General features: G+C 50.4%; 1 protein-coding gene across 1 annotated transcript in view; it reads right to left on the bottom strand.

Moving 5' to 3' along the window:
* LOC125751143 (PH domain leucine-rich repeat-containing protein phosphatase 1-like) overlaps positions 1–14,491 on the bottom strand; it is a 36,908-nt gene that overhangs the window by 3,191 nt on the left and 19,226 nt on the right. The window contains exons 3-15 of the mRNA XM_049029718.1: positions 13,818–13,943; positions 13,516–13,664; positions 10,818–10,964; positions 9,275–9,502; positions 7,386–7,588; positions 7,081–7,141; positions 6,573–6,668; positions 4,980–5,135; positions 4,699–4,899; positions 4,284–4,446; positions 3,445–3,575; positions 2,838–2,954; positions 1,458–1,652 (exon numbers count right to left, since the gene is read on the bottom strand). Coding sequence (XP_048885675.1) covers positions 1,458–1,652; positions 2,838–2,954; positions 3,445–3,575; positions 4,284–4,446; positions 4,699–4,899; positions 4,980–5,135; positions 6,573–6,668; positions 7,081–7,141; positions 7,386–7,588; positions 9,275–9,502; positions 10,818–10,964; positions 13,516–13,664; positions 13,818–13,943 — 1,973 coding nt within the window. The remainder of the gene's footprint in view (positions 1–1,457; positions 1,653–2,837; positions 2,955–3,444; positions 3,576–4,283; positions 4,447–4,698; positions 4,900–4,979; positions 5,136–6,572; positions 6,669–7,080; positions 7,142–7,385; positions 7,589–9,274; positions 9,503–10,817; positions 10,965–13,515; positions 13,665–13,817; positions 13,944–14,491) is intronic.

The following is a 14,491-nucleotide window of genomic DNA, read 5'->3' as shown; positions in this document are numbered from 1 at the left end:
TGCGTCCGTGTGTGTGTGTCTGTAATGTGCGTCCGTGTGTGTGTCTGTCTCTGTAATGTGCGTCCGTGTCTCTATAATGTGCGTCCGTGTGTGTGTGTGTCTGTAATGTGCGTCCGTGTGTGTGTCTGTCTCTGTAATGTGCGTCCGTGTCTCTATAATGTGCGTCCGTGTCTCTATAATGTGCGTCCGTGTCTCTATAATGTGCGTCCGTGTGTGTGTGCGTCCGTGTGCGTCTCTGTAATGTGCGTCCGTGTGCGTCTCTGTAATGTGCGTCCGTGTGCGTCTCTGTAATGTGCGTCCGTGTGCGTCTCTGTAATGTGCGTCCGTGTGCGTCTCTGTAATGTGCGTCCGTGTGCGTCTCTGTAATGTGCGTCCGTGTGTGTGTGCGTCTCTGTAATGTGCGTGTGTGTGTGTCTCTGTAATGTGCGTCCATGTCTCTGTAATGTGCGTGTGTGTGCGTCCCTGTGCGTGTCTCTGCAATGTGCGTCCGTGTGCGTGTCTCTGCAATGTGCGTTCGTGTGCGTGTCTCTGCAATGTGCGTCCGTGTGCGTGTCTCCAATGTGCGTCCGTGTGCGTCTCTCCGCAGTGTGCGTCCGTGTGCGTCTCTCCGCAGTGTGCGTCCGTGTGCGTCTCTCCGCAGTGTGCGTCCGTGTGCGTCTCTCCGCAGTGTGCGTCTCTCCGCAATGTGCGTCCGTGTGCGTCTCTCCGCAGTGTGCGTCTCTCCGCAATGTGCGTCCGTGTGCGTCTCTCCGCAATGTGCGTCCGTGTGCGTCTCTCCAATGTGCGTCCGTGTGTCTCTGTAATGTGCGTCCGTGTGTCTCTGTAATGTGCGTCCGTGTGTGTGTGTCTCTGTAATGTGCGTCCGTGTGTGTGTGTGTGTCTCTAATGTGCGTCCGTGTGTGTGTGTGTCTCTGCAATGTGCGTCCGTGTGCGTCTCTCCGCAATGTGCGTCTCTCCGCAATGTGCGTCTCTCCGCAATGTGCGTCTCTCCGCAATGTGCGTCTCTCCGCAATGTGCGTCCGTGTGCGTCCGTGTGCGTCTCTCCGCAATGTGCGTCCGTGTGCGTCTCTCCCCAATGTGCGTCCGTGTGCGTCTCTCCCCAATGTGCGTCCGTGTGCGTCTCTCTCCAATGTGCGTCCGTGTGCGTCTCTCTAATGTGCGTCCGTGTGTCTCTCTAATGTGCGTCCGTGTCTCTGTAATGTGCGTCCGTGTGTCTCTGTAATGTGCGTCCGTGTGTGTGTGTCTCTGTAATGTGCGTCCGTGTCTCTAATGTGCGTCCGTGTGTGTGTCTCTGTAATGTGCGTCCGTGTCTCTGTAATGTGCGTCCGAGTATGTGTGTGTGTGTCTCTGTAATGTGCGTCCGAGTATGTGTGTGTGTGTCTCTGTAATGTGCGTCCATGTGTGTGTGTGTCTGTAATGTGTGTCTGTGTGTGCATGCGCATACATCCAGGCCGTACCTCTGCATGACCAGGAAGGTGCTCCCCATGTAGTCCTCCTGGCTCTTGCCCCGGTGCAGCTCCTCCGCCAGAACGTCACTCATGGTGCACTGCAGCAGGTATGGCACCTCCACGTTGCGGTCGCCATCGAAGACACCAAATAGTGCCTCGCGGCTTTCCCGGAAGTGACTCACGGACAGCGCCGCCACACATGGCCTGCAGGGAGAGGGCACGGATGGCCGGTAACCTCGGAATTTTAACCCATGTAGTTTCTCAACTACAATCCGCAGACAATCTGCATTTTTGCTCCCTACAAAGCCCCCAGTCAATTAAGAACAGTGAATATCTGGTATGCTGGGAGCTGGGAGGGAGCAAAAATGTTACCTGTCTGGATGGTCCAGAGAACTGGGTTTTACACTATTACCCTTAGTTTCAATTTGATTAGATTTAACTGAATGATGAGGCTAAGATTATTCGTGGATATAAAATTTTACAACCAGGAACATGAAATAAAGAAAAGTTATGTACAATAAAACAAATGCCACTTTATAGAATTCATCATTTCTATGACAAATACATTGCATCAAAAGTCTCAACGCACTAATGAGACTCTCATTTCACACTCTAATGGCGTTCTTCTGCACAGAGCCCCACACCAGCAACTCCTGGGAGCTCGATGGCTTCGTCCCCTACAGCACCTCCAATCCCCTACAGCACCTCCAATCCCCTACAGCACCTCCAATCCCCTACAGCACCTCTAAGGAGGCGATCGCTCCGTCCCCTACAGCACCTCCAAGGGGGCGAAGCCATCGCCCTCTTCTATTATTGTCACCCCCAATAACTCCATCCCTCCATCCATTTGTCATTTTCTTGTCCTATTCAGTGTAGCAGGAGGTTTGGAGCCTATCCCAGAGGCTACGGGCACAAGGCAGGGAACAACCCAGGATATGGCGCCAACCCATCACAGGGCACAGTAACACACTACTGACTCACCCATGAACACCTACAGGCAATTTGGTAACTTTTGGACTGTGGGAGGAAACCCCACAATGACACGGGGAGAACATGCTAACGCCACACACATGGAAAGCCCCATAACTCAGATGTAAGAAATAAATACATAAATGAATAAAAAATTAAGAATTGATGAGCAAGGAAGCAGAGCAGGATTGTTACTAGGATATTAATACACACCATAGCCCCGATTCTCAGACTGAGGGCATGGTTATTAAAAAATCTGAGCTAAACAAATTATTCAGAGGTCGTCTGGATTCATGCCCGAGCTTAGTGATGCCTCTGGTCCAGAGGCTAAATCAGTTGAGAACCACAGCACAAGACTGAGCACATATGGGTCACGTGTGGGCGGGGCTTGCCGCTGGTACGGCCGAAAGCTGGACTCACCTGTTCTTCACACCCGATGCCTCTGCATAGCCGTGGCTCCACACTGCGGGGGCCCTGGGACCCTCATTTGGCGAGTGGCTGGCGGCAGACGGGTCGATCCGGAAACAACGGATGTTGCTGTAAGAGGGGATGGAAGGAAATGCCCCAGATCACGCTAAATCAGACACAGTGTAAAAGCCTTAAAACTGCACTCTTACAGCTCTGCCTGATGAGATGAGTGCCATGAGAACTTATTTTCCAAATATCCAATGGTCCATATTAACAGAATAATATTCGCCTGCGCTTGGAGTCATTTTGAGCTGATCTCCTCAGCATACAGGCATTGGCCTCCAGGTTTGTGGACGCAGAGAGCCTGTTGTCATGAGGTACTTTTGGACAAACGTGGGCTAAGGCTGGAATGACAGAGCCGGCAAAGCCCCCCCCCCCCCCCCCCCCGACAGGACACCTTTCCATGGGCTAACAACGGTCTACCCCCTTACAAGTGGCTGATAGAGAAAATTCCCCCTCAGTGGATCTCCTCTCTACTGACCAACAAAGCCCTGCCTCCTTACATGGGTCTGATACAGACCCCCCTCAGAGGACCCCCTCCTCCAGCAGTCTCTCTTACTTGAGAAGTTCCAGGGTCTTGTGGTCCAAGGAGAGACGGGGATTCCCAGTCAGGTCCAGTTCCTGCAGCTTGGGGGGCAGGTTCTCTGGGAGGGTGACCTCACTCAGCTCATTGCAGGCCAGGTCCACACACTGCCGGGGGGGAGGTGACGGTGGATGGAGGTTAACACACACCCCCGAGTACAAACCTCTCTCTCTCCCTCTCTCTCCCTCTCAGACGCACACATACACCCACACCACCTCAGGGACCTCCTGCCTTGATGACTAAATGTTTTCATCATCTGCTGAACAGCAGAGTGAGTCATGACCCCCTCTGGTCAGTCCTATTCTCATTTTGCTATTTACCCATATAGCGCCTTGCCCAGTATGGCTGGCCCTGTATGAAAAGGAACTTCAAACAATAACATCTTCACAGACAGACATCAAAAACAGTTAATTAGAGCCAGTTAAAGTTATTTAATTAACCTTAAATTAAAGCCAGAGGACAACGGTGGTGAGTGGTATTAAACTCAAAACAGGGATAAAGAGAAACGCTTCACTGCTACAGAATTTTCAGGCTGCAGTTACCAGTGGATTTCTCAGAAGTCTGCTACCATGTGACTCAAATGGAGTGCTTCCATTGGCTAGAGACCAGGTCAGAAGTGTAGGTGCGTCTGTTAAGGGTCATCCAAGTTCATGCAGTGCCGCAGATTACAGGGAGGGTTTTACGAGCTTAACGCTAACTGAGCTGAACACCGGTCAAATCAGGACGGCATTGTGGAGCTTTTCTCTCGCTAACACGGGCATGCCTCGGACACCCTCTCACCTGCTGTGGACCCCTGGAGGATGGGCTGAACTCACCTTCACCTCCATGAGCTGCATGACTTCGGGGAAAACCTCGATGCAGTTGGAGTGAGCCAGGACGGTGTGCATCCGCCGGCAGTTCAGAATGGTGGTGGGCAGGGCCTTCAGTCTGTTCCCACTAAGGTCCACCTCTTCCAGCTCTTCCAGCTTGGCCATTTTACTGAGCAAGAGAGAGTGAGGTAAAGACTTCCTTAAACTTCTCATAAACTTCTAGGTATGTGGTAGTAACCATAAATCCATTATGTCCCTAGATTAGCGATTCTCCACCCAGTCCACGAGAACCCCCAGCCAACAAGCCCACACCAGGTCTTCAATGTTCCTGACTGTCTGGAAGCTGGGAGGGAGCAAAAATATGGACGATCTGAGGGTCCCCTGGGACTGTGCTGAGAAACATTGTCTGGTGTAGGTATACCTGGCGGCGAAGCTGTTCAGCTGGTTGTAGGCCAGGTGTAGCACGCGCAGGTGGCAGTGTCCCGTCAGCAGGGGAACGCACTTTTCTGTCAGCCGGTTATTGGTCAGATAGAGCTCTTGTAGGGCACTGCGATTCTCCTCCGAAAGGCAGGCAGGAGGCAGGCTCTCCAGCTGATTGGCTGAGGCATTCAGGCACCGTAAGCTGATAGGACAAAATGAGATGAGTCGCAATGATGTTTCATCAATCAACTAACTCAAGGAAGGCATGGGTGGGAGTCTTACCTGTCAGCCTTCAGGAAGAGGTTGGATGGGAGCTCAGTCAGCTGGTTGTGTTGGACGTCCAGCACCTCCACCGGGGTACATTCCAGTCGCTCTGGGAGGCGGCACAGAACGTTGTGTCCGGCCAGCAGTTTCCTCAGACTGCTGCTGCAGAAGAGCCTGGGAGCCAGGAGGAAGCCATTTAGAGGCCTGAAGGATAGGGTCACATCTCACACACCTGTCCTAACTGGCTATGTAAACAATGCCGCAACATTTCACCGCTGTTGTCATGGCAATAAGATGGCCCACAGATATGACCAGTTCCAAGAATATCAGCCTGGGTGATGTCCTGGACACACAGTGAATTTCAGAAAAAGATAAAGCCGAAAGTGGTGCCACTTCAGCATGTGTGGTTTCTCGATTTCCTGTGACTTTTCCTGTCACTTCTAGCGGATACGCAGCAATGCATGCTGGTAGCTGGAGTCCAGATCAGCTGGAGTCAGAAGCATCTGTGTGGGCTAGTGGAAGGCAGTTGGTCCAAACCCCCCAAGTGAGGCATATCGTTAAGGCAGGGGTGCCCAACTCCAGTCCTGGGGGGCCAGAACCCTGCACGTGTTTGGGTTTCCCCTCATTTAACACACCTGATTCAACTCCTTGCGCTAATTACCACACAGCTCTTGAGCTGAATCACTTACGGTGGAACATGCAACGAACTAAGCGACACAGGGCTCCTGCCCCACCAGGACTGCAGTTGGGCACCCCTGTGCTACGGCAACAGAAGGTAAAGGTACTTTAGATGCCTGATAAAGGACCATTTAGATGCCTGATCAAGGACCATGGAGCCTCCTATCCATACGGCCAAAGATACGGTGAAAACAAAAAACTGCACAGCTGCGATCGAGGCTCCCGACACACCAGGGTGGGACACAATGCCCTGCATATTTGTAACAAAAACAGACTGGGCTGGGGGGGCAGATACATGCGGAATTCGCGGGGACTGACAGCATGCTGCTCACAGATGGGCCAATCACAGGAGGCTGTGCTGAGGGGGTCAGAGAGATAGGACAGGATAAAAGCCAATCAATCAATCAGGCCTCCTAAGGACCTGGGCCCAGCCGGACAAGTACGAGTGCAGGACTGAAACAACACAGTCGTCATCGGTCCTCTTCAATATGACATGGGCGGGGAGGGGGATGAATTGCTTCACACTAGCCACCTGCCCCCCCCTCTTCTTAAGACCTCATTGTACTGGACGGTGTCCTTCTGTGACCCCTTTTGTGTGTGGATGGGAGGGGGGCAACCGCTGTTTGTCAAAGCCCTTGTTTTCCAATCCCCATGACTACAGCCCTGAGGGGTTGTGAAGCCTCTTATTCTGTCTGTACCCAAGATGGTGACCCTCAGCTGCTCCAGTGTCTGCGCAGCTGGGTGGTAGAAGTTACTGCGATGACGGAACCTTCTGGAAAGAGCTGTGTCCCTCTCTTTTTGAGAGGGAGGTAGTTCTTTAACAAGAACTAACCATTTATGCATCGGTGACAAATGACTGAATCTTCTTCAAATAATGGACGGCCACTCCACACACACAGAGGATCGTCTATTTGTCTTTCAGGCCTGACTCACCGACTGGGCAGCTCACTGATGAGGTTGTGTCTAATGTCCAGTGTCTCCAGCCTTTTGCTGCTGCTCAGCCACTCTGGTAGGCTCTCTAGCCTGTTCCTAAAAAGGCAAAGTGGGCGGGAAGGGGGCAGGGAGAAGACAGAGTAGGCGGAGTCAGTTAACCCTCTGGAGTCTGAGGCCTCTCAGCCACTTTCGGGGTAGTCCGACATGCCTTGACATTTTAAAATATTTCACCTATCTAAAAAAACATTTATTTAAAGTGTTACATGTGCTTTTATTCAGCACAAACTCAGCACCAATAATCTGAGACCACTTAGAATGTTATTACTTTATTTTTTGTTAAAATCAACTTTAAAAATATACTTTCAAAAACCTATTTTCATACATGCTGAGAATTTGTAAAAAATCACATTGTAAACATTTCTAGCCAAGACGTTTGAGCTCTGAAGCTTATAGACACAGGGGCTTCCATTAGACCGATGTAATTTTCTCCCAGCTGTGCTGGTCTCACCTTGAGACGTCCATGTAGGTGAGACTGTCTGGGATGGGGTGAACCTCCAGCTGGTTGAGTTCTGTGGGAGAGAAACGAACACGGATCCCTGAGTGTGGAGCTTGGAGCCTGTGCCAAGAAGCAGAGGTGCAAGGCAGGGGGCCCCCTGGAGGGGATGCCAGGCCATAACAGGGCACACACACACAGGAGTATGGGAAATTTGGAGGTGCCAATAATAGGATTGTCAAATATCTACAAGAAACACAGAAACTAGTGGTGTCGCAATTCCTGCATGTACCTAGGCGATGGCACCAAGGTGCACTCACCATTGGTGGAGGCGTACAGGCCTTTGAGCATAGCGCCCCCCACCCTCAAGCTGGCCAGGTGATTGCGCTCACAGTGCAACACTTCCAGCATGGGTAGGGAGGTGACATTCAGCTCCGTCAGCCGGTTGTCCCGCAAGTCCAGGTGGGTCACATGTTCCAGGAAGTTTGGCTCATCCGCAATTACCTCTCGGATTCTATTAAGCCTGGGGGGGGGGGGGGGGGGGGCAGTACCATTATCAATGGGTTCTTTTCACTAAATCCAAGGTCACAGTATACGTGACACACACACACACACACACACACACACACACACACACACACACACAGCAAGCACCCCCACACACGCATGCATGCACCCAGACACACACACACACGCGCAAGCACCCACACACACGCATGCACGCACACACGCATGCACCCACACACACATGCACCCACACACACACACACACAAGCACCCACACACACGCACACGCAAGCACCCACACACACGCACACGCAAGCACCCACACACACACACGCAAGCACCCACACACACGCAAGCACCCACACACACGCACACGCAAGCACCCACACACACGCACACGCAAGCACCCACACACACGCACACGCAAGCACCCACACACACACACGCAAGCACACACACACACACACGCAAGCACACACACACACACACGCAAGCACCCACACACACACACACACACACAAGCACCCACACACACACCAGCACCCCCCCCCCCCCACACACACACACACCAATGGGTTTCTTTCTTTGGATCTCAGCCCTTCTCTCTGCAGTATAATTAACAACTAACCCCCAAACAAAACTAAACACCAACAAAACTAAAATCAATGGAAACTGACAAAATATCTTAGCAGCTTTAAATTTCCAGAAGTACAAAAAAGGCCTAATGTTCCTACTTTTTTCAGCCTAATAAAGAGAATGAGAAGAAAAGTTTAACATGAAGACAGAGACAGACAGGAAGTCAGACAGGACACATACATACACAAACACAAACACACAGACATCAGTGCCCCCAGAATGCACCAGTAGCCAATGTGGCCACAAGCTGTGAGATGGATCCCACCAGAACACTTGCCCTGTAGCAAGTTCACTAATCTCCTTTCAAGTCACTATGACATTTACCATTTCTGGCAAATGGTTCCACACATGGAGACATGAGAGGCCAAGAATCTGCCAAACAAATATTCCAGCCAGAAGGAGCCTGGCAGAAACCAAAAATATATATATATATATTATTGGGAACACAGCAGAGCTTTGCTGTAGGACTCCCAGCAAGCTCAAACAAGTGAAACACTGCCCAGCCTGTGGACTCGGTGTCCCAGACAACCTATAATAAAGTCACATGAACTCTCAGAGGTCCATCAGCCGGGCTAAGGTTCAGTCGAGGCTGCGGTAACGTCAACGTTTTTTTCACCCACAATTAAACCACCCCTCGCCAATCCGTGAAACAGCGGATACTGGTTGCAATCCAGCTTCAGGTAAAGCCTGAGAGCAAATTATTAACCAGTAGACCTCCAGGTTAAAGGGCTCTCATACAGGTGGGGAAATTTGAATAAACACAGCCAGGAACTCAGGCATCCATTTGAGCCGAACTTTGCAGAGTCAACAGTTAAGGATAGAGGCCATGAGCTCTTTTAGGAGGACGTGGCGGAACAGAACACCTGACTGATGGAGGGGCAACTGAAATATGAGGGGGAGGGGGTGGTCTGGAGGGGACAGTCTGGTGGGACACCTCTTAAGCTTTCCTTCTTCTTTCAAAAGGGCCAGGTGGTTTAAAGACGTGATTAACCCATCTTGCTTAACTAACCCAAATGAGAAAGGTCTCTCTCAGATCTCCATACCAATTTCAGTGAAGGCCGAGTACCTGAGGTCCACGTGCTTGACCCGGAGCCGGCGGAGGAGCCGCAGGGGGAGGGAAGCCAGCCGGTTACCCGCCATGCAGAGCCTCTCCATGGCGACCTGCCGCTCTAGTGTCACCGGTACCTCGCAGAACTCGTTGAAGGACAGGCCGAGGTAGGAGAGCTGTGGCAGGTCGCCGAGCTCCGCCGGCAACATCGACAGGCAGTTTCCGTCCAGGAGGAGGGCTTGCAGGCTGCGTGGGGGAGCACATCGTTACATCACTACGTATGGGGGGTGGGGGGGCATCTACCAGGATTACTAATGACACTATTTCTTTGCGCGACATCCCAATTAAACATAGAGCAGTTGGTGTTATACTGATTAGGCGCCGTGGGGCAGGGGTATTTAGTCTTGGGAGGGGGGTAGTTCAAAATTTGCTGAGGGGGGTGAGAGTTGAGTGGACCTGGTAGGAGCACCGCCAAGAGGTGAGCAGCTGTCATGGGGAGATGATAACATGATTTCATTTTCGATAGGAGCGCAAGCGAAGCTTTTATGGAAAAAAGCCGACCTCCCGTGAGCAGATGGCACGGGGCGACCATTATTAGAAGCCCTTTAAGAAAGAATACAAGCTATTCCAAGACCAGATTGGGCCTTCAAATCCAATTAAACTCTCCTGGAGGGTTACGGTGAAGCTTAATAGCTTGTTCATCCCATTAGCATCACCATTCGGCTAGCACCGACGCACGAGCTCATCACGTAATGTTCTACTCTCACTTCATACTATGTCTGCCTTGGTTCTCTTTTCTTATTTCTGATGTCAGCGCCAACCCACCCCCCCCCCCCACCTATCACGGAAGTTACGCCGCAGACCCATCAGCGAGCCGTGATATAGAAAGACCATATAAACATTTTTTTTTATTATTTAAGCCTTAAAATATCCCTCCCACGTACTTTAAACACATGTAAACTTATTAAAACGCATATGATATGTGGATGTCGGGCTAAGGATATGAGTAACATAATGCTCACATCAAATCGGACCACAAGCAAGATACGTGATACGCAGAGAACTGTAATGCATTGGGGGAAAATCCGCGATATAGATGGGGCACGATAGCTGAGCCGCGATATAGCAGGGCATCCCTGTATATGGGGGTAACACTAAAGATGACTTCTGCATCTAGAGTTCTGTAATGAATTCGAGAGTTTTTGCAGCAGTTACCAAGCTGCCCATTGTTCTCAGGAAGGTAAACCCCCATGTGGAGTTGGACACAACTTGCACATTGAGTTTCAGTTCTGCTGAGATAAGAGAAGCCCCATATCTACTGGTCATGTACATGATGTCACCTGTGACCAATCCTCAGGCCACAAACCAAAGGCGTAGGTTTGGTTTCAACACTGGTAGAGAGCAAATAATCCCGAGACCTCCCGCCACCATAAACACACGCAATACTCCCACAATAATAATAGGGGCCATCCGTACCTAAATCTATGCCCTTGCCAGAAATACTGCTTGTTTGAATCACAGCATCTCCTTGCAAACTGGCAACCATCTTGCTCTGACTTACTTGCGCATCGCCCCTATGGCGCAGGGCACAGAGCTCAGGTAGTTGCAGGATAGGTTGACCTCTGTCAGGGTGCTCATGTCACAGATGGCCAGGGGAAATTCACCAAGACGGTTACTAGAGAGGTTGAGGCTTCGGAGCTTGGAGAACCTGGAGACAGGAGGGAGAGTGAGTGATGAAACAGGCGGTCAGATTGGCTATTCGGGAATCATGCAAGGGAGCTAAGGAAGATCCCTTGGTTGTCATACTCCGACTGCTGGAAGGAGAGAAAATCCAAAGGAATTCTCAGGCTATGCTGTGTTAAACACCACAGGATATAAGAATAATTAAGAGCTATACCCAAAACCTGCGATCTGTAACTAGGGAACGTTAGAAACCCCTAGAAACCCTTCGTTTTACTAAAAAGCAGACCCTTTGGAAACCAATACACTATCACAGAGAGAAGACATGTGCCAAGGCATGGTAGTCTACATGTCCGGAGTTTCCTTTTTGGCCACGAGACTCCCTGCCCCCTGAGGTGTAACCTACTTAGGTTATGAGAAACTATGAGACCCTGAAGAAACATCAGGTACACCATTCACTGCAGGTCTGTAAATACGACACGCTCTCAGACCCGAAGGTCACGTCGAGTAAACTGGGGTGTTTTCTTCTGTGCCAGAGATACTGCTGCTTTTACTGTAAAATCCTAACATTCACTTTACAAAAATGGGTAAAATCAATCATCACAGGAGGGAAAAAAAGCAGAACCAAAACGTCAGACTGGAGAGTTGGACTTTTAATTAAAAGGGAAAAGCAATTCCACGACTACTGAAACAAAAACGTAATCTGCCCGTTTCCGGGCTTGGCTGAAGGCGGCCAGAGAAACTGACAAAGGTCGGTCGCTCGGTCGGTCGCTCACACACACACACACACACTCACACTCACACACACACACACACACACACACACACACACACACACACACACACACACACATACACACACATGTTTGTATTCATATCTTTGTAGGGACCGTCCATTCATTTCTATGAGAAAAAAAAAACCCTAATCCCAACAATGACGACCTTAACTCCCACCCAGCCCTAGTCTTAACCAAAAGTAACCAAACAAAATACAAAACAAGACTGCAGTCACAGAATTTTATAAAACTGAGTGGGGACCGAAAAAGTGCCCCCCACACTGTGAAAACAACAGGATTTAGCACATTGTGGGCATTTGGTCCCCACAATGTAAAGTATACATGACCCATACTCTCCCACACGCACGCAGAACCAGAGCTCACTTAGAGCTGAATGCTAATAGATAAGGGCAGGTGGTTGGGATCGTATGTTATGAGAGATGGCCCAAGAGGAAAATCCCAGTGTTTGTCCTGCATCTACAAGAGACCACAAATTAATGTTTTATCGATTGATTCTGTGTATCAAATGGTAATGGCGAGTAAGATAAGATGTCGAATCGCACCCCTTAACATTCCAGCTTTATTGGGGGGCAGGGATGGCTCAGAGGGTTGGTACGCTGTCACTATGACTGGTAGAGTGATGTCACTATTAGGCCCTTAACCCACAACTGCTCCAGGGACCTGCTTTCTTCAACAGAATATCTTTGGATAAAAGTGTCTAAATGCATAAAACGCATGACAATGCTGATTTTGTATCACAGGCAAACACCCCATTCTCCAGGTGCACCTTGCATGTGGCATCGTCTCGGAGAGATAAGAGGGCAGCTCAGCGTATGCTATGGCGCTGCGGAGCAGTTTCACGTTTCTATCTCCGTTTTTACACTCTTTTCATCCCATGGGCTCGGCCATAATCCGAAGAGGCAGGCTGTCGGCTTCCCTAAGATTCCCGAAGCAGCGTGCGGCCAAACGGTCACTGAGAAACAGAAACAGAGCGCGTACTCCAACCGATGCCATGAGCACCGAAATCCATCTGCCTTTCAGTTTCAGGTTTATGGGAAAGGAGTGAAATGATAAAACTATTTTTATGCTGAAAAGTGCAGTTTTTGTTGACTGGGAGCGTGCGTCCTCGAGGTAATCCAGCACTACGCTGCTACACGAAAAAATAAAGGTTCTCTGCACAAAGTCGGGGGACCAACTCCATAGCTTAGCTGCCACCCAGAATGTCGCTAAACCACAGGAATCAGCTGGGAAGGATGAGGGGGCACGGCCCAAACCCTAATGCAACTGGCCGGTGTGGACTGGAACTCCAGGAAGCCCTCCTCCCACAATACTCCGCCACCGCTGGGTGCTCAGAGGTCGCTCTTAGCCCTCACACTTACATCTACGGAGGCCGGCTAAACCGGGCTGCCTAGAAGCAAACAAAAACGGTCAATGTGCAGCAAAAGATGACAAAAGCCGCACTGCCGTCGGAGGGGGTGAAGGCCGACGGTGAAGTGCTTTTTACTTGCCCCCCGATGGATTAGCCTTTTTGAGAACAAGCTTTGAACTAGAATGAGGCCGAAATTAAATTAGAAAGCCCACTCTTACTATTTTAGCAACACATACTCACACACACACTTCCTGTAAATCTCTGCACTGAGTCAGGGGAGCAGCTGTTGCATTCAGGGAGAGCTTAAGACAGACTTGGAATGCTTTCAGGGGATTATGGAACTAAAACAGAATAACAGGAGCCCCACCCCCCACCACCCCCTTTCCCCACAGGGGTTGGTTGTCATGACAGCGGCTGAGGGCCCGGGGCCCCACCTCTGAAGCTCGGTGAGGCTCTTGCCAGGTGCCATGAAGTTGTGCTTGAGGTTGAGGTGTGTCAGGTCCTGGCTGTAGAAGAGGTTGTGTGGCAGGCGCTCAAGGCTGCAGCCAGACAGGTCGACAGAGCTGATTCGCTGGGACACCATCTGCAGAGATGGAAGGGGGCAGTTCACCAAGGGTTACCGAGGCCCAACCATGCCCTCTCCTACTGTCTCCCGGCAACCGAGTAATTGTTTTATTAACGTGTCGTCGTCCATCGCTCTTCCGAGCAGAGGGTAGGCCTCACCACCCGCCCTCACCTTGGCGGCCTGCCGCTGCCAGCGCAGGTGCTCAGTGAAGCTCTCCAAGTTGACGTAGTAGGTCTGACTCTGGGGCCCCGAGGAGCTGAAGGCCAGGCAGTGACTGTGCTTCTTCACCTCCTCCACCTGCCAAAATCACAGACAGAGGGAGAGAGAAAAAGGAAGAACATTACACTTACATCATTTTAAAATGATAATCATGCCTCGCCTTCTGCTGTTACTATGCCTGTCCTCTAAGTGGCGCTATTGTCACTGTGCCATGAAATAATCAGGCAACATTTCTCACACATGGCGTGAACTTTTTGTCATATATGATTTCTCATCACGACCAGTGTGAACGAGGACCAGGGACATATATGAAGATATCTGCAGATGGAAAAAAGCCCGACTCCACAATGATTCTTAGCTACCGAAATTGTTTAAATTGGGGAGGGGCTGCCTGCCCAGCCCAGTAGAGCCCCAAACCAAGCCTCCTCTTATGTCACACTCACTGACCCCATACCCTTTGCCACTGTTCCCCAAGAACGCTAAAGATAAGAACCTGTTCAAAGATGGTGATACCGATGTCAAACCAGGACACTTCATGCTCCACTGATTTTTTTTGCTTTTAGAAGTGAAAGCCAAAAAAAAAGCTTTTAGATAAGTTCAGAATTTAGTAACAAGATGGGGGAATA

Source organism: Brienomyrus brachyistius, chromosome 1, assembly GCF_023856365.1.
Source record: "Brienomyrus brachyistius isolate T26 chromosome 1, BBRACH_0.4, whole genome shotgun sequence".
In the NCBI taxonomy this organism is placed as follows: domain Eukaryota; kingdom Metazoa; phylum Chordata; class Actinopteri; order Osteoglossiformes; family Mormyridae; genus Brienomyrus; species Brienomyrus brachyistius.
Note: the sequence above shows the minus strand (reverse complement) of the source record. Positions and strands in the feature narration are given on the sequence as shown.